Source organism: Chanodichthys erythropterus, chromosome 23 (assembly GCF_024489055.1).
Source record: "Chanodichthys erythropterus isolate Z2021 chromosome 23, ASM2448905v1, whole genome shotgun sequence".
Classification (NCBI taxonomy): domain Eukaryota; kingdom Metazoa; phylum Chordata; class Actinopteri; order Cypriniformes; family Xenocyprididae; genus Chanodichthys; species Chanodichthys erythropterus.
Genome location: NC_090243.1, coordinates 12,523,781 through 12,543,847, shown reverse-complemented (window position 1 = coordinate 12,543,847; position 20,067 = coordinate 12,523,781). Strand labels below are relative to the sequence as shown.

Sequence of the window (20,067 nt, the reverse complement as noted above, 5' to 3'; positions counted from 1 at the left end):
AGGGAAGACAAAAAGTATTTGGATATGGTTGTCAAACATTAGTGGAACATGTTCATAGTTGGTATGATGAACTAGGAACTTGAGGAAAACTGACTTCATATGTCCACTAAAAATCACCACTAAGTTAAAAAATAGTTACAAAAATGGATGAGAAATGTTTTTTTTTTTTTTTTTTTGCATAAACACTTAGTTTGATATTTTGTTATCTAATGCAACAATTTTTTTTAGGTGTCTAAGGCCACTGCATTTCAAATCTTCTTTCTTTTTGAGAAGTGAAAAGCGAAAAGTCTGTATGAAATTACAAAAACCTTTCTTGAACTTTCAGTCTTATATTCACGCTACACCATAAGTAGGCCAATTCAGATCTCAGAACTTGAAGAGTCTCATTTCCCTTGTGTGTCGATGGATTTGCACAATAAGAGCGAGCAGAAGCCTTTACCTGTGAATTTTATGTCAAGAAGCCTCTAGACCTCATCTCTCAGTGCAATCTGTCAATTAAACCTCTTGCAAGATGATTACCAGAGCCCTAGACTTTCTTAAAATATGTATTTTGTAATGTTTCAAAATAGGGTGAATTCATTCAGAATGTGCCAAGTTCCAAAAATTAAGCATGTCTGCAATGTGGATCAACAAAGCCATTAAAGCTGTTAAGATTTGTGTGACTTTTCTAAATCGGATGTTCTGTCTTCTTCAGGTTTAATGATTGTGAAGGGCTAATCCTGATATTAATAATGGGAGTTGTTATTTACAGTCTGCTGAGAGTGAGTTTCAGTGGGACTCATTAAAATATAAAAATGACATGGTGCTGAGAGGAAATAACAAGGGCTAACAGCGGTTTGCCACTGCAAATTGGGTCTCACACACACAAAACATACACATTAAATGACATTTATTCTTTATTTGCGTTTTTACCTCAAACAGCCTGTCTAAGCGGTGTTTGCTAGAATGAACATCTGCCATGTGGTGTTGTGTTTTGTTTATATACGGTGTTTGGGAATGTCAATGTGCGTCACAGACCAGTATATATGAAGCCTATTTCATCCCCTGAGAAAAAAGGTAATTATGAGTTTAAAAGAGTTTAAAATAAGAAACTGTTAGTCAAATTGTGGGATATAAAGTCACACAGGGAGATATTGTGACATATAATGTTGAAATGACATTTTTATATAGGTGGAAACTGGCTTCCTTTAGTCTTTTCATCATATTCACTTTAATATGTGTGTGACTTTGTTTACTTCCTGTGTTTTATGAGAGCATGACATGCATTATCCCATCTCTGCTTTAGAGGAAATAATTAAGGGATGTCAAAACGATAAAACGTTGGGCCACCCACATTTAATTATACCTAATTATAGAGACTTAATGAAATTGTGTTGTTACCTGTTAGTGAGGAAGGCTGGTGTTAGTGGGTGGTATGACCACATTCTTATATAACAGTATGTTTTATACAAATACAACTACTATTGTATGAATCGATTCACGCATTTATACTGTCTCACATTATACACTACCATTTCATACGGAAGAGGATTAGGGCCAAGCAATAATAAAAAAATAAAACCATCTCGAGATTAAAGTTGTTAAATTTCAAGAAAAAAGTCGAGATAAAATGTTGAGAATAAACTCGTTAAATTACGAGAAAAAAGTCATTAAATTTAAGAACTTTTTTCTCATAATTTAATGACTTTATTCTCAACATTTTCTCGACTTTTTTCTCAAAATTTAACGAAATTTTTCTCATAATTTAACGAATTTGTTCTCGTAATTTAGCGACTTTTTTCTCGTAATTTAATGACTTTATTCTCAACATTTTATCTCGACTTTTTTCTCCAAATTTAACAACATTTTTCTCATAATTTAACGAATTTGTTCTTGTAATTTAACGACTTTTTTCTCGTAATTTAATGACTTTATTTTCAACATTTTATCTTGACTTTTTTCTCCAAATTTAATGACATTTTTCTCATAATTTAACAAATTTGTTCTCGTAATTTAACGACTTTTTTCTTGTAATTTAATGACTTTATTCTCAACATTTTATCTCGACTTTTTTCTCGAAATTTAACGACATTTTTCTCATAATTTAACAAATTTGTTCTCGTAATTTAACGACTTTTTTCTCGTAATTTAATGACTTTATTCTCAACATTTTATCTCGACTTTTTTCTCGAAATTTAACAAGTTTTTTTCTCGTAATTTAACGAGTTTATTCTCAACATTTTATCTCGACTTTTTTTCTTGAAATTTTACAACTTTAATCTTGAGATGGTTTTATTTTTTTATTATTGCTTGGCCCTAATCCTCTTCCGTAATTTCAAGTTTGAAGAAAGTTTTTTTTTTTTTTTCTTTTTTTTTTTAAAGAAAGTATACTTTTATTTAGCAAGGATGCATTAAACTGATGAAAAGTGACAGTAAAGACATTTAAAATTATAATTAAGCAGCACAACTGTTTTTAAAATTGATAATAATAAATGTTTCTTGAGCACCAAATTAGCATGATTTTAAAAGGATCATGTGACTAAAGACTGGAGTAATGATACTGAAAAAATAATCAGCTGCTGAATAAAACATAAAAAAGGTAATTGCAACTTTTTATCTCACAATTCTGACTTTTTTCTCACAATTGTGAGTTTACATCTCGCAATTCTGACTTTATAACACAATTGCAATTATATCATGAAATTCTGACAGAATTGTCAGAAAAGCGAGAAAGTGAGAATTGCGAGAAAAAAGCCAGACTTTTGAGTTTATATCTTACAATTCTGACTTTATTTCTTGCAATTGCAAGTTTACATCTTGCAATTCTGGGAAAAAATCAGAATTGCGAGATATAAACTCACAATCGTGAGACAAAAAGTCACTATTATCTTTTAAATTGTTTTATTCCATTGCAGAAACAAGCTTCTACACATAAGAGACCTATTTCAAAAACATTTTTAACGTTTGAATGGCAGTGTATAGCATAGAAATGCAGCCTTTTTGCTTCTTAGTGAGACAGATGCTGCTGTATCCGAGTGTATCCACTACAACCAGCCACTTATCTACATTAACCAACAGATCACGTTTCACTCTTTATCTAACAGTCAGGGGATGGAAAAACAATTGACAGAAAGGAAAGGGAGAGAGCAAAAGAAGGGGAAGAGTGGATCATACTTGCCCTCTGTGAGCAGGGCTGGATGTTGGAGTGATATTGAAAAGCTGACAGACTGATGGATGATAGAGAGACACAAATTAGCAGTTAGCGGCTGAAAATGTCAGGACGTAGTGCAAATGCCAATTGGAGGATGTCCCTCACTGATCTGAGACATGTTACACACCCATTCATTCTTTTTTTTTTCCTATTTCAATGTCCATAATAAATAAGTGTTAAAAAATGGTGAGAAAAACAATACACTCACACATCACTTGACAGACAGTTACAGCATAACAATATGGTGCATGTTTAAAGACCCCCTGTGGTGAAAGTCAAGTTTTTAATGTTGTTTGTATGCCTATGTGTTTTTTTTAATATGCTTTAGGACAAACCATGTGCAAATGCATATGTGTACACCATTGCTGAGTATTTTCTTCTTAAAACTGCAGTGAAAAAGGACAGTCTCAAACAAAAAAATGGTGTCTGTGACGTCACAATCTACCTTGTAACCAATCACGTCAACATGCCGGAGGGCTTTAGCATATCATTAACATTAACATTCTGTTGATATGAAAAATCGTGTAGATTTAGCTAAATGGTGGGTGTATGATGTATGTTACGATGTTATGATGAACTAACTATAAGCCTTTCTCCACTGACGTTCTGAGTTTTTTAAAGCGTTTGTAAGGATACTGATTGTTAGAAGGCAGCTGTCTGACTCTGAAACGGCGAAAGGGAACATGGTTTGTGTAGCATTAGCAACACATTATTAGCTGTTTGATAACGTAGTCAAGCAAAAAGCTAATCATATTATTACCGTTATGTGTTTGATGTTGTAAAGAGTGATACCATTGAGCAGCGTTTACCTCAGTAAGTTGACCGAGTGGATCTCTGAGGTGGGGCTAATTTGCATATTCATTAATCCGTGTATATTAAATGAGGCAAGGGTGTAGAGTTACATTCAAGCAGGCATGAAGAAACATTTTTCATAGGAAAAAATGTTTAAATATGTCATTTTGGTATTTTAAGGAATAAAATGAATGACTACAGGGGGATTTTAAGACAAGAATTACACTTACTTTCAAAAACTTGGGGGTCAGTCTTTTTTTTTTTAAAGAAATTAATATTTTTATTCAGCAAGGATGCATTAAATGGGTCAAAAGCGACAGTAAAGACATTTATAATGTTACAAAAAAATTCTATTTCAAATAAATTCTTTCTATTCATAAAATATGTATCGCAGTCACAACAAAAGTGTTAGGCCACTCAACTGTTTTCAACACTGATAATAATAATAAATGTCTCTTAAGCAGCAAATCAGCATATTAGATTGATTTCTGAAGGATTATGTGACCCTGAGGACTGGAGTAATGATGCTGAAAATTCAACTTTGTCATCTCATGAATAATGGCATCGCATTATCATTCTATTTTTTTCGGTAAAACAGCACAGCAACACCCTAGTAATGACATAGCAACCACACAGCAACATGGCAAATACAAACCGATTCCAAAAAAGTTGGGACACTGTACAAATTGTGAATAAAAAAGGAATGCAATAATTTACAAATCTCATAAACTTATATTTTATTCACAATAGAATATAGATAACATATCAAATGTTGAAAATGAGACATTTTGAAATGTCATGCCAAATATTGGCTCATTGAGAGCTCATGAGAGCTACACATTCCAAAAAAGTTGGGACAGGTAGCAATAAGAGGCCGGAAAAGTTAAATGTACATATAAGGAACAGCTGAAGGACCAATTTGCAACTTATTAGGTCAATTGGCAACATTATTGGGTATAAAAAGAGCCTCTCAGAGTGGCAGTGTCTCTCAGAAGTCAAGATGGGCAGAAGATCACCAATTCCCCCAATGCTGCAGCGAAAAATAGTGGAGCAATATCAGAAAGGAGTTTCTCAGAGAAAAATTGCAAAGAGTTTGAAGTTATCATCATCTACAGTGCATAATATCATCCAAAGATTCAGAGAATCTGGAACAATCTCTGTGCGTAAGGGTCAAGGCCGGAAAACCATACTGGATGCCCGTGATCTTCAGGCCCTTAGACGGCACTGCATCACATACAGGAATGCTACTGTAATGGAAATCACAACATGGGCTCAGGAATACTTCCAGATAACATTGTCAGTGAACACAATCCACCATGCCATTCGACGTTGCCGGCTAAAACTATATAGGTCAAAAAAGAAGCCATATCTAAACATGATCCAGAAGCGCAGGCGTTTTCTCTGGGCCAAGGCTCATTTAAAATGGACTGTGGCAAAGTGGAAAACTGTTCTGTGGTCAGACGAATCAAAATTTGAAGTTCTTTTTGGAAAACTGGGACGTCATGTCATCCAGACTAAAGAGGACAAGGACAACCCAAGTTGTTATCAGCGCTCAGTTCAGAAGCCTGCATCTCTGATGGTATGGGGTTGCATGAGTGCGTGTGGCATGGGCAGCTTACACATCTGGAAAGGCACCATCAATGCTGAAAGGTATATCCAAGTTCTAGAACAACATATGCTCCCATGCAGACATCATCTCTTTCAGGGAAGACCTTGCATTTTCCAACATGACAATGCCAGACCACATACTGCATCAATTACAACATCATGGCTGCGTAGAAGAAGGATCCGGGTACTGAAATGGCCAGCCTGCAGTCCAGATCTTTCACCCATAGAAAACATTTGGTGCATCATAAAGAGGAAGATGCGACCAAGATGACCTAAGACAGTTGAGCAACTAGAAGCCTGTATTAGACAAGAATGGGACAACATTCCTATTCCTGAACTTGAGCAACTTGTCTCCTCAGTCCCCAGACGTTTGCAGACTGTTATAAAAAGAAGAGGCGACGCCACACAGTGGTAAACATGGCCTTGTCCCAACTTTTTTGAGATGAAATTTAAAATAAACTTATTTTTCCCTTAAAATGATACATTTTCTCAGTTTAAACATTTGATATGTCATCTATGTTGTATTCTGAATAAAATATTGAAATTTGAAACTTCCACATCATTGTATTCTGTTTTTTATTCAGAATTTGTACAGTGTCCCAACTTTCTTGGAATCTGGTTTGTACAATCCAAACACCTGTAACACCCTGGCAATCATATTTTATTTAGAGCAAGTCTGGTTTCTTTCATTTATTTTTCTTTTAACCTACATGGTACTGCTATAAAAAAACTGCCCCTTTGCGAGTGTGATGAAGGAACTGTGAATCACCTCTGCACCCTTTAAATTGCAGCTTCTGGACTAGAATCCAAATATAAAGACTAGGCTCTAAAAATAAATCTGAGTTTTGCTTTAAAAGCGGCCGTGTGCTGAAAATGAGAACAGCAAGCGCTAACTCTCACGTGTTGTGAATGTCACACACCGCATGAGAAATTGCAATCCTATTGGTCAGTTTAATGGATTTTGACAGGCGTCACTATGACATGTAGATGGTGCCTGCTGGGAGAACAGCCGGACTTTGTGACACATGGATGAATGTCATCAGGCCGAGAGACAATCCCAGCAGCTTTCAGCTGCATCCTCATCGTCGTATTTTAACTCTGAACACGCACTTTGATTCACAGGACACACTAGCTATGTTCGGAAGCAAATACTAGAGTACTGCATGTGTACTGGATACTGTAGTATATATGGATTCTGTTTTATATTTATTTATTTTTAATATATTTTAATGAATAATCTTTGATATAATGTTTTTACATAGTTTCAAACTATCTCATGTGCATTAATTCTCATTTATTTCATTAATACTAATAAAAATTTTAATTCATTAAGTAAAATTTTATTTTAAATTTTTTTAGATTTAATAAAAATTAATTAAAATAATAAATTAATAAAATAATAAAATTTTACCTTTTTTATTTTTTTTTTAATGTAAAATGCATTCTAATCAAATAATCACATGTGATATTGATTCTTGTAAATGTCACACTGGAAAGAGAACATCAAAATATAGCATAGTAACACAGCTCTAAAGGCAGAAAAAAAAAAACTTAATGGCTTGCTAAAAGGGTTAGAAAACAGACTGCTGTTATATTCATATCTAGCCGTTCAGCTGTCCCAGTTTTTACCATGTGCAGTTCTGCATAAATAGCTTTAGGGGGCGCTGCTCGGCTTACTGAGTCCTTATTGATCCAGAACTGCCCTTGAAAATTTGATAAGATCCACATCTTTGTCTGTATTATGTCTTCAAGACATCTTTGCTATCATTTCTGCACAGGACTTAAAACTGTTTTTATCTTGAGAAAATGTGCTTGTTCCCATGCATGTCTGATGATATCTTACAATCTTTACCCACATGTGAACTCAACAATGGAAAATGCTTAGCATGACCTAGCTATGAAACCTTTCATCTAGTTGTGTGACATTAGAAGCACATCAATTCCAAAAAGCACATAATGCACATGTGTTGACTCAGCTGATATATGTAAAAGACTTTGGTTCTAGTTCATTCCAAGCAAGAGAAAGACAGTCAGGCAGAAAAGGCAAATGAAGAGGTCAGTGCTGGTTGATCTGACTGTGATCAGGCCTTTGTGAGTGTGTAGTGAGTGTTGTATTACTTGTATCACCTGTTAAAAACCAATGCTGTGTGAATTAATAATATAATATTATTAATATATAGCATGTTTTAAATATTATATACTATATAATACTTGTCTGAAGCTTAGTATATGACAAAATCTAAACGCAGGTACATTATGCTAAAAAATAAAAAGGGTCAAGTGCAGTTTAAGATTTGTGTCGGGAATATTGATTTACTTGTCATGGCTCACTGAATAAGTGTTCTGCCCGTGAGCGGGGTTATAAGTATGCAATGCTGGGTTAACTTATCTGACACTGGGTCAAGGGTCATCGGGTCACCGAGGGTGAATGTTGTTACCCTCTGTCTGCAGGGTAAACATCAAATAGCAGATAGCAGTGTGTGTGCAGGATTGTGCCATCTTTACAGAGTGAAGTTCACATCCTATAGTCAAATCAAAATGGACAGTTTACTTTTTTAATAGACATTCTGAGTCTAATCATTCATCAGTGCACATTATTCCAAATAATAAAAAATAAAAAAACTTTAAAAAGAAAAAAGACCTCTGGTGTCTCTGTATCTAAAAGTTTCTCTCAACATCTGCATGCAATTGTCCCTTTTTCTTCGTATTTTTATCTGTGGACTTGTAATATAATGTCATATTTGATAAGATGAACAGAAACATGATTTGTAGGGTGATAAATGGTTGAGATTCTGCTAAATAAGCTCAAATTTCTTCCTCAGTTCAGCCATTAAATTGGCCTCAGAGGCTTTAAATGTGATTCGCAGTCAAGGTAATTTATGAAAAGCGCACGTCAGCTTAATGATGCAATGGAGACAATGCTTCTAGAATGAGCAATTATGTTTGAGGTAAATCACCTTGGTATTTATCTGCTTAAAATGCATTTGAATTGAACACAACAAGGTTTTGTATATCTTGCATAACACAATATCAAGGAACCTTTGTACTAGGCCTGTCTCCAGCCTTATTTTGATTTGATTATTATCCATAATTATATTAAAATGATTTGATAGCAGTATGGCTTCATAAATATGCCACTTGTATTGCTCATGAGGAGAGCTTAATTGGATTAGCCCTGTAAGTATGGCCTTTGGGTGTGTTCTGTTCAGCTCTGGATCTACGTTGGCTGTGCAACACCCATCATTCACATCAAGCACACTTTCTGCTGCAGTGATCATGTGACTCTGTGGTCCTGATGGTAAATGATCTCTGTGAATTTGTGTAGAAAATGGGAATATTAAATCCCTGTGGATGCATTTGGGTGGGGCGAGGGGCTATTGCTATCCTTATGACATCATTGCAGAGACTTGCTTTTTAGCTCCCTCTACGTTCCCCCACCCCTTCTGTCTATTTCCTATTATGTGTATTATGTGTTTACTGGGCTGATGCCTGACTGCTATAAAATAAGCTCTTTACTCATTCAACAGCCATGGCCATGTGGTCTCGGCTGAGGGAAGATAATGGCTTGGTGCAGTGACTTGAGGTAGTCAGGGTGGCTTGTTAATCATTTCTCATTGCACATCTATAATGGATTCCTTGATCGTTCTTTCACGCTTAATAAATGCATATCTTTTTTTTCCAAATATGCTCATCAGTCAACTTTGTTTGGCACTTTTGCACCCACAATAGATAGATTGATAGATAGAGCGACAGGTAGAGAGACAGACAGACAGAACTAGATAGATATTTAGATATATAGATCAACAGGTAGATGCAGACAGGAGAGATAGCTAGAACTTGATAAATTTATAGATAGTTCGACAGATACAGAGACAGACAGGTATATATATATATATATATATATATATATATATATATATATATATATATATATATAGATAGATTGATAGATAGATAGATAGATAGATAGATAGATAGATAGATAGATAGATAGATAGACAGAGACAGACAGGTATAGATAAATAGATAGATAGATAGATAGACAGACAGACAGGTAAAGAGACAGACAGTAAAGATAGATAACTAGATAGATTTATAGATAGATCGACAGATAGAGACAGACAGACAGGTACAGATAAATAGATAGACAGACAGACAGACAGTAAAGATAGATAGAAATATAGAAATAGATAAAGATAGATAAACAGGTAGAAAGACAGACAGTAAAGATAGATAGACAGACAGAACTAGATAAATGTATAGATAGTTCAACAGATACAGAGACAGACAGGTATGTATAGATAGATAGATAGATAGATAGATAGATAGATAGATAGATAGATAGATAGATAGATAGATAGATAGATAGATAGATAGATAGATAGAGACATGTATAGAAAGATAGATAGATAGATAGATCAACAGATAGAGAGACAGATAGATCAACAGATAGAGAGACAGATAGATAGATAGATCAACAGATAGAGAGACAGATAGAGAGACAGACAGGTATAGATAGACTGAACTAGATAGATTTATAGATAGTACGACAGATACAGAGACAGACAGGTATGTATAGATAGATAGATAGATAGATACAGGTATAGATAGACAGATAGATAGACAGAACTAGATAGATTTATAGGTAGAGAGACAGACAGACAGACAGACAGACAGGTAGAAAGACAGACAGTAAAGATAGATAGATAGACAGACAGACAGATGGAAAGAGTAAAGATAGATAGATAGACAGATAGACAGACTGACAGGATAGATAGATAGATAGATAGATAGATAGATAGATAGATAGATAGATAGATAGATAGATAGATAGATAGATAGATAGATAGATAGATAGATAGATAGATAGATAGACAGACAGACAGACAGACAGACAGACAGACATACAGGTAGCGAGACAGACAGTAAAGATAGATTTATAGATATATCGACAGATAGAGACAGACAGGTATAGATAGACAGACAGTAAAGATAGATAGATAGATAGATAGATAGATAGATAGATAGATAGATAGATAGATAGATAGATAGATAGATAGATAGATAGATAGAGACAGACAGGTATAGATAAATAGATAGATAGATAGACAGACAGACAGGTAAAGAGACAGACAGTAAAGATAGATAACTAGATAGATTTATAGATAGATCGACAGATAGAGACAGACAGACAGGTACAGATAAATAGATAGACAGACAGACAGACAGACAGTAAAGATAGAAATATAGAAAAAAGATAGATAAACAGGTAGAAAGACAGACAGTAAAGATAGATAGACAGACAGACAGAACTAGATAAATTTATAGATAGTTCAACAGATACAGAGACAGACAGGTATGTATAGATAGATAGATAGAGACATGTATAGATAGATAGATAGATAGACAGATAGAGAGACAGACAGGTATAGATAGACTGAACTAGATAGACTGAACTAGATAGTTTTTTAGATAGTACGACAGATACAGAGACAGACAGGTATGTATAGATAGATAGATAGATAGATAGATAGATAGATAGATAGATAGATAGATAGATAGATAGATAGATAGATAGATAGATTTATAGGTAGAGAGACAGACAGACAGACAGGTAGAAAGACAGACAGTAAAGATAGATAGATAGACAGACAGACAGATGGAAAGAGTAAAGATAGATAGATAGACAGATAGACAGACTGACAGGATAGACAGACAGACAGACATACAGGTAGCGAGACAGACAGTAAAGATAGATTTATAGATATATCGACAGATAGAGACAGACAGGTATAGATAGACAGACAGTAAAGATAGATAGATAGATAGATAGATAGATAGATAGATAGATAGATAGATAGATAGATAGATAGATAGATAGATAGATAGATAGATAGATAGATAGATAGATAGATAGATAGATAGATAGATAGATAGACAGAAATAGATGTAATCTTGGCTGTTCTCTGGTGGGAAATATATTCTTACCTCATTGGCTTGCTGATGGTATCTTGGACTCTGCAGGCAGTGCTACATTTCACTCTCCTCTTATCAACTCATCAAAGCAGAAACTCAATAAGTTTCCTCCACACACCACTCTGTGAGGACAAGCTTCTTTTTTAAGGCTCTGCAACCGAATCCAACCATGGGAGAGGGTTGCATGCAGAACTGGGTCACATTCAAACAACAGGGAGCTGAAGCAATCACAAAAATGCAATTACAGGGCTCAGAATGAGATTGATTTTATCATTTAACGGCCAATGAACGCACGGCATGTATCCAAAACAGACGAGCCAATTACTCAGGCGATTGGCTTGACAAACACTTGTGGGAAACTTGACAAATGTGTCATGTTTTAGGACTTTGCCATGTATTGGAATAATTGTATAGCCACAGTAAATGTATAAATACATCCAGACTCGCATGTGGTGTTGTTTATACCGGTCATTTCTTTGAGAAGCGTTTTCTGTGATCTGACTGCAGTATGGAGGGCAGAGCCTGAAAGAATCACAGCATGAAATCTGCAGTCTGCAACAGCAGATGAAGTGTAAAATGAGGTGATAAAACTCTGCTCTCCACACTGCCTGTGGTTCAGACCTTATAGCCCCTTCTGTTTCTGCAGGCACAGAGCAGAATTTACGACAGGTACAGCCTAACCTTTAAGTGACAGGTGGATCTAAATCATCGTTCGTAGGCAGGGAATGGGATACAGTGACACACTGTAGCAGAATACATAGTATCAGCCATAATAGCTTAAAGGTGCAGTGTGTAATTTCTGCGATATTATAGCAACATCAAATTGAATTCCAGATAGATTTCTGATGTCTTATCTTCTGTTTGTACAGCCTCTGGGATCTCCTCATCACCCACCACTCCAACACAACTGACCAAGCAGACTGCGTTTCTTCTGGAAGTCAGTCAGAATGACACCGTGCACCGTTCCTCCTCCTCCCCCGTCGACACCGGACAGCACCACAGCCCGCCTACTGCAAAACCACCGCCCAGTCCGTGCTCAGCACACATATCTACCTCACGCGCGGTGAGTGATCTGACATTGATGCTGAGTACTTTTCTGCATCATTCATTATAAGAATGTGGAGTGATTCATTTTAAGTGATCATGGATATAGATGTTTTAATTCCCAAATACAAGCACAAATAACATTAAAGGCAAAGCCTAACTCTGCCTGACATTTTTTTTTTTTACAAGAATAGGATCATATAAAGCTCTTGCTCTTTGAAAATGGCATTTAAAAGAATGCATTCAGATTATGCAAATGAATGAACTATAAAACCTGATGAATCTTTAATGTCATTAGACATTAAAGGGTTAGTTCACCCAAAAATGATGAAAATAATGTAATTTATTACTCACCCTCATGCCATTCCACACCTTTAAGACCTTCGTTAATCTTCGGAATGTAAATTAAGATATTTTTGATGAAATCCGATGACTCAGTGAGGCCATGACATTTCCTCTCTCAAGATCCATAAATGTACTAAAAACATATTTAAATCAGTTCATGCGAGTACAGTGGTTCAATATTAATATTATAAAGCGACGATAATATTTTGGGTGCGCCAAAAAAAAAAAAAATAAATGACTTATATAGTGATGGCCGATTTCAAAACACTGCTTCATGAAGCTTCGGAGCGTTATGAATCAGCGGTTCGGAGCGCCAAAGTCACATGATTTCAACAGTTTTGCGCTTTGACATGCGATCCGAATCATGATTCGACACAAAAGATTCATAACGCTCCGAAGCTTAATGAAGCAGTGCTTTGAAATCGCCCATCACTATATAAGTCGTTATTTTATAGTGCACCAAAAATATTCTCGTCGCTTTATAATATTAATATTGAACCACTGTATTCACATGAACTGATTTAAATATGTTTTTAGTACATTAATGGATCATGAGAGAGGAAGTGTTATTGCTGGCTATGCAGACCTCACTGAGGCATAGGATTTCAACAAAAATATCGTAATATTCATTCTGAAAATGAACGAAGGTCTTAAGTGTGTGGAACGACATGAGGGTGAGTAATAAATTACATTATTTTCATTTTTGGGTGAACTAACCCTTTAAAGACTCATTTGAGAATCATTTATTGTCTATTATGTGAAGTACTTACAAATTCCCAGCAGGTTTAAACAACTAGTGTTTCGTTTATGAAAAAATCTATGCTGTTGAACAAATCTTTTAGTTCGGTGAATCGTCATCTATGCACTGATTCATATAACGAACAAATAGCTTTTTAGAGCGGGCTGTGGCGGAGCATTTCATTGGTTGAACATACTGAATAAATACAGCTCCTTTATTGAACAAATCAGTGTTTTGAGACCTTTGGTGTAAACTTTAAATTAACCTACAGAAAGATTTGCTGTATTAATCAGTGAATGAATCTTTTTGGTGAACAGATTCAAAAGATTCAATTCACTGGGATAAATCAAAATCCTCACCCACCAGCCAGCTTGGACAGCCATTAAATTTATTAAAAAAATTGTCAAATACCAAATACCTTGACTAAAAAATATATATATACACTGTATATAGTCAATATTTATGAATCTACAAGATTCCTTATAGCAGCTGCACAACACTTTCACAACTCACCAGTTCTTGTCGATGGATCTAATCTGATTTTTACGACTCAACCCACTGACCATTTATCACGTTCACAAGCCAAAATCAATACAACAGTCACCATCTGCAATGCTGTTGTCCTTGCCTCCTGCCTGCTAATCTAAGCAGAGGTCCAAGGCTGCACTCCGCAGATGTGAAATCAACTGTATCTTTGAATGTGCGTTGCCTTTACTCCTCTCACACTTTGGGTCACATTCACTTACTGTACATACATGTGTATCTGTGTGTAAAACCACTGTTTTCATGGAGATATAATGATTTGAGCCAAATTTACATTGAAAGGAGGCTTGTTTGAGCTGAAAAGATGGATGATAGTAAATAATAATGACTTAATTTAATGGCGCAACAGTTTTGTGAATTAGTTAAAAAAAAAAAACGTATATTACAGTGCATTAATGTCTGTTTATCTTTTAACAACCCATGAAGATCCACTCTCAGTGATTCTCACACTGCGTACCATTGATCCATTGCCATGTGATGAGTGTGGGTCTCATATAGGTAATCAGTGCTGGTCAGACACCTTCAGTGTTCTGTTAAATAAACGTCTCACTCTCTGTCAAGGTCTAACACTTTAAGCTACTTTTTTTTTTTTTTTTTTTTTGAAAACTTTCCCATTACTTGTAATTCCCCAGATTTGTGAACTAACATTTTTCTCATGGCCATTATGTGTTTGTTTACTTCTGTTGTATATTCATGGGGAGGTTGTTTTTCTCACAAGGGCTTAAGTTCATTCAGACACACCCACTGATTCATCTGGCAGGAATTTGGGCACAGTTTAATTACCCTCCATGCCAGATGTCGCTCTAGAAAAGGCCAAAACCAGTTGTGTAAAATATCTAGTAATGGAGCTAGACCTCCTCAATAGGTTTATAGTATGTATGTTAAATTGGTTCCATTCTATTTATCCAAGGAAGGGCTTTTAAGGTAACAAAAAGATGCAAGAGGTCAAGAACAATGTCACGGCCAGATGGGCATGACACAAGTAGTCCTGCACTAAACGCATTATTTGCATGGACAATCATTCTGTGCATTGCAGATGGTGCTAATTTCAATTTGGTCACATAGACAAGACAAGTTCCTTTTCATGCCCATTAGAAGGGGAATTCCCTAATATGATTTGTGGAAAGTGGTGGTGAGGAAAACTTAATATATTAATGTTTCTTTAAAATAAGTTATTATTTACTTCCCTTCCTCATGAACATACTGTGTATTTTTACAGATTATTTGAATGTTTTGATTCAAATGAAAAATCTGTCATTAATTACTCACCCTCACACCCATAAGACCTTTGTTCATCTTCGGAACACAAATTAAGATATTTTTGATGGTATCGGAATCCTCCATTGACAGCAATTTAACCACTAGGCTACTTTCAAGGTCCGCGTATGAGAATGACACAGAAGAGAAGATATTGTTGCATAAAGTTGTTATTTTTGTTTTGTTTTGGCACACAAAAAGTATTCTCGTGGCTTCAACATTAAGGTTGAACCATGTAGTCATGTCAACTATTTTGTCGATGACTTTAGTACCTGTTTCTGGACTTTGAAAGTGGTGGTTAAATTGTTGTTAATAAATGGAGGAGTCAGATACCTCTCGGATTTCATCAAAAATATCTTAATTTGTGTTCCAAAGATGAACAAAGGTCTTACGGGTGTAGAATGACATGATGTTGAGTAATTAATAACAGAAATTTCAGTTTTGGGTGAACTAACCCTTTAAACAACTAGAGTTTAGTTCATGAACAAATCAATGCTGTTAAAGGGTTAGTTCACCCAAAAATGAAAATAATGTAATTTATTACTCACCCTCATGTCGTAAGGCCTTTGTTCATTTTCAGAACACAAATTAAGATATTTTTGATTAAATCCGATGGCTCAGTGAGACCTGCATTTAAAGCAATGGCATTTCCTCTCTCAAGATCCATAAAGGTACTAAAAACATATTTAAAACAGTTCATTCGAGTCCAGTAGTTCTACCTTAATATTATAAAGCGACAAGAATACTTTTTGTGTGCCAAAAAAACAAAATAACGACTTTTCAACAATATAGTGACGGGCCGATTTCAAAACACTGCTTCGGAGCTTTGCGAATCGAATCAGTGACTCCGAGCGCCAAAGTCACGTGATTTCATCAGTTTAGCCGTTTGATAGGAGATCGAGTCACTGATACGATTCGTGAAGCTCCGAAGCATGAACTGAATTGCTGTGAATGCAGGCCATCGGATTTAATAAAAAAATATATTAATTTGTATTCTGAAGATGAATGAAGGCCTTACGAGTGTGGAACGACATGAGGGTGAGTAATAAATGACATTATTTTCATTTTTGGGTGAACTAACCTTTTAAACGTATCTTTTAGTTCAGTGAATCGTCTTCTATGCACTGATTCATATCACGAACAAATAGCTTTTAAGAGTGGGCTGTTGCGGAGCATTTCATTGGTTGAACATACTGAACAAATACACCTCCTTTCCTGAACAAATCAGTGTTTTGAGACCTTTGGCATAACATTTAAATGAACCTGCAGAAAGAATCACGGTATGAATCTTTTTGGTGAACAGATTCAAACGAATCAATTCACTTGGATGAATCAAAATCCCCACCCACCAGCCAGTTTGGACAGCCTGGCTCCACTCCCATTTATATTCGCACATTGTCTACTGCTCACAACAAGAAATGAGTAATAGAAATGAGTAATAGTTGAATTAAAACACTCCATGTCAGACCGTTGGCGGCTCGCGACTGCAGTCTGCCGCAAACTGGAACAGTCCATTTGCAGAAAGCCGGAGGGGGAGGGTCTCTCATCACTGACTTCACATTGCATGTACGGGTACACAATCGGAGCACGCCTGCAAACACCGACTGTCCCTACAAGGACCGATGGATCCGAAAACATGAGCACCTAGTGTAGTTCCCCCCGAACCAGTTCGGTTTGCGTTGCAGCCGTTTATTATCTACTGTATCTCTATTAAACTCTGATAGCCAACTTCCGATCTCACCGGTCTCCTCACCGTCTGTCTGCCAGTGTGTGTGTTTGTGTGTGTGTGTGGACGGCGCGACGGGAGGGCAGCCTGAGATCGCCTCGTCTGTTCTTGACTTTGTCACTCTGTCCTCAGGTCCACGGTTTATCTGAAGACATGCTGGAGAAACTCGACCTCGAAGATGAAGGTAAGCCTCTTTGGGAAATATACGCCTCTCGCGTCGTGATTGTTTCGTTTTCAGAACCGGCTGGCTCAGCAGCCTCGCTTGTCTTGACATTGTGATGTTCTTTGCTGACTTATGTATTCCTCGCACTTAGAGGGATAGTCTATTTTAATCTAGTATAATCAAGCGATGCTGATTTGCCTTTCGCCACCTGGTCATTTATGGCGCATTAGTGGAATATGGTGTTTTTATACAAGGTGTCGATTTCAAGTCCAGCTGCTTGGTAGTAGGAATCACTGGAGATCCCAATAATGTATCGGGATCCCCATTCGTCATTTCTAACCTGTTGGGTGTAGATGCGTCAGATGATGCTATTGGCTGGAGACGTCTCACCCACGTCAAGGACTCCCTCAGGGGTGAGGCTAATGCCCAGTTATGTTTATTCCTTTTGCAGTTACAGATATTGATCACTTAAACCATGTCAATGTTTGAAGTAGGGAAACCCAGGCAGTCTTTAATTATGCACAAGCACAACCTTTTAATCTGATGTAGGAGAAGAAATTATGCTTTTTTTGCTCACCAGCCACTGGTCATATATATATATATATATATATATATATATATATATATATTAGTTCTGTAGTTTTATATGTATATTGAAATAAAAAACTATATTTTTAATTAAAAAAAATTATATAAAGTATGTTTTCATTTTTATTTATTTTATTTTTTTGAAAGCTCACCTCAAGTCTGCATTGCTTTATCAAAAATACAGTAATTTATATTATTGCAGTTTAAAATAATTGCTTTCTATTGGAATATATTTTAATTTATTCCTGTGATGGCAAAGCTGAATTTTCAGCATCATTACTCCAGTCTTCAGTGTCACATGACCTTTCAATACTCATTCTAATATGCTGATTTGCTGCTCAAAAAATTTCTTATTATTTTCAATGTTAATAATAGAAAGATTTTTGTGGAAACCGTGACATTTTTTTTTTTTTTTTTTTCAGAATTATTTGATGAATTGAAAGTTAAAAAGAACAACATTTATTTGAAATAGAAATGTTTTGTAAGAGTTTAATGTAAATATTTATATCTAACATAAAAATTTGTTTAAATTTTTATATATATATATATATATATAATGTCTGTGTGTATACAGTATACTAGGGGTAGACCGATTATCGGCCTGGCCGTATATCGGCGCTGATATTAAACATTTTTATGGTGGCTCTGATGCAGCCACTTCTGTCGGAACTCATTTGTTGCTTGTTGTTTACTTCTTTAAGTTTTACAAAATGTTTAGGAATGCTGCTGGATGCTCCCTGCACTTTTTAATGTTATTATTATTATTATTAATATTAATGTTACTATTAACAGTTCTCAGAATTAAAGATATATTTAAAAGCATTTAAAGAAAGTTTTTGTCAGAGCCCTTGTTATTCTTAGTTTTGACATTAATTTTCATTTTTACACCAGACATATATCTCGGTTCAAAATATCGGTTATCGGTCTACTTGATCTGTAATAGTTGGTATCGCATAGGCCCTGAAAAACACTTAACGGTCGACCCCTAGTATATAACATCCACGCGCATCCATGCAAATATATAAATTTAATAATATACACACATACATATCATGTAAACAAACTTTTATGTTAGAGGGTGATTAATTGATTTGACAGCACTAATATATATATATATATATATATATGATTATTTTTGTGCTGCTTAATGAAAAATGTTTTTATTAATGTGATACCTGATTGGAACATTTTTTAAGTCACTTATGGCTGCAGTTTTTATAAGGAATCAATCCCATAATCATAACTAGACTTAACAAGGAATGCTGTGCAAAGGCTATGAACTGGCCTGAAACTGTTTTCAGAGCGGACATTTTCCTCTGAAGTGCTTTCGCCTCCGGCAAGGTTTTCCCACCGATATGAGGCGAGCATACCACACTGATCTGGCATTGGTCTTGCCATTATTTATAAAGGCTTTTGCTGCTGTTCTTTCAGCTGTTGTACCTTTTAGTGAAAACAGAGCAGACTCCTTCCAGAAGAGCAGGTTGGGCAAGCTGCAGATCTGCACTCTCATGCTGAGGTTTGAGGGTTTTAACCAAGGCACCACCGGTGACAATGAAGTTCTTTAAAACTTCTTGTCACCATGCAAACAGATATCTATCTCAGTACTGTAAAACCTCAGTCTGGTGTTTTTAGATTAGTTTGTGTTGATTAGATTTTTAGATTAGTTTCTAGATGAATATGTGTTGGTGTGCACTATTCTGTACTGGGGCACTGACTTTTTAAATCTCTATGGGAGAAATGAATGGAAAAATTACTTCCGCAACCAATGCGCACTCTATTACACAAAAATAGTCCTTTAAAATCATGTTTTAAAACTCTGCTTTGCAGGCTAATGTAATAATGAATAATATCCTAGAATTTGCAGCCTATCTAATGCCATGTGAAGACATGCACAGAGCAGCATGTTTTTTGAAGTATTAATAGCATGTGCTCGTTTTCGAAGCGGCTTCATTAAATGATGTCTGAAGGCATTGGTTTGGAGTATGCGGTTATGGAGCGTTCCAGTGTGGCTGCTCTAATAGCATGTGAAAACTAGAATGTTTTCATCAAACAAAAGATTCATTCTGCAGTAATTCAGTTGAATAGCCACGGTGGAC

General features: G+C 35.6%; 1 protein-coding gene across 7 annotated transcripts in view; it reads left to right on the top strand.

The window, feature by feature from the left end:
• Positions 1 to 20,067, top strand: part of prkag2a (protein kinase, AMP-activated, gamma 2 non-catalytic subunit a) — a 77,328-nt gene that overhangs the window by 33,682 nt on the left and 23,579 nt on the right. For 6 of the 7 annotated variants that reach the window (XR_010893746.1, XM_067377472.1, XM_067377473.1 and 3 more), the window contains 2 exons: positions 12,436 to 12,629; positions 17,353 to 17,404. The exons of the other annotated variant lie outside the window; for it this stretch is intronic. Coding sequence is in view for 5 of the 6 variants with exons in the window: in XM_067377472.1 (XP_067233573.1) it covers positions 12,436 to 12,629; positions 17,353 to 17,404 (246 nt within the window). In the remaining variant the exon portion in view is untranslated. The remainder of the gene's footprint in view (positions 1 to 12,435; positions 12,630 to 17,352; positions 17,405 to 20,067) is intronic. 7 annotated transcript variants of the gene reach the window in all.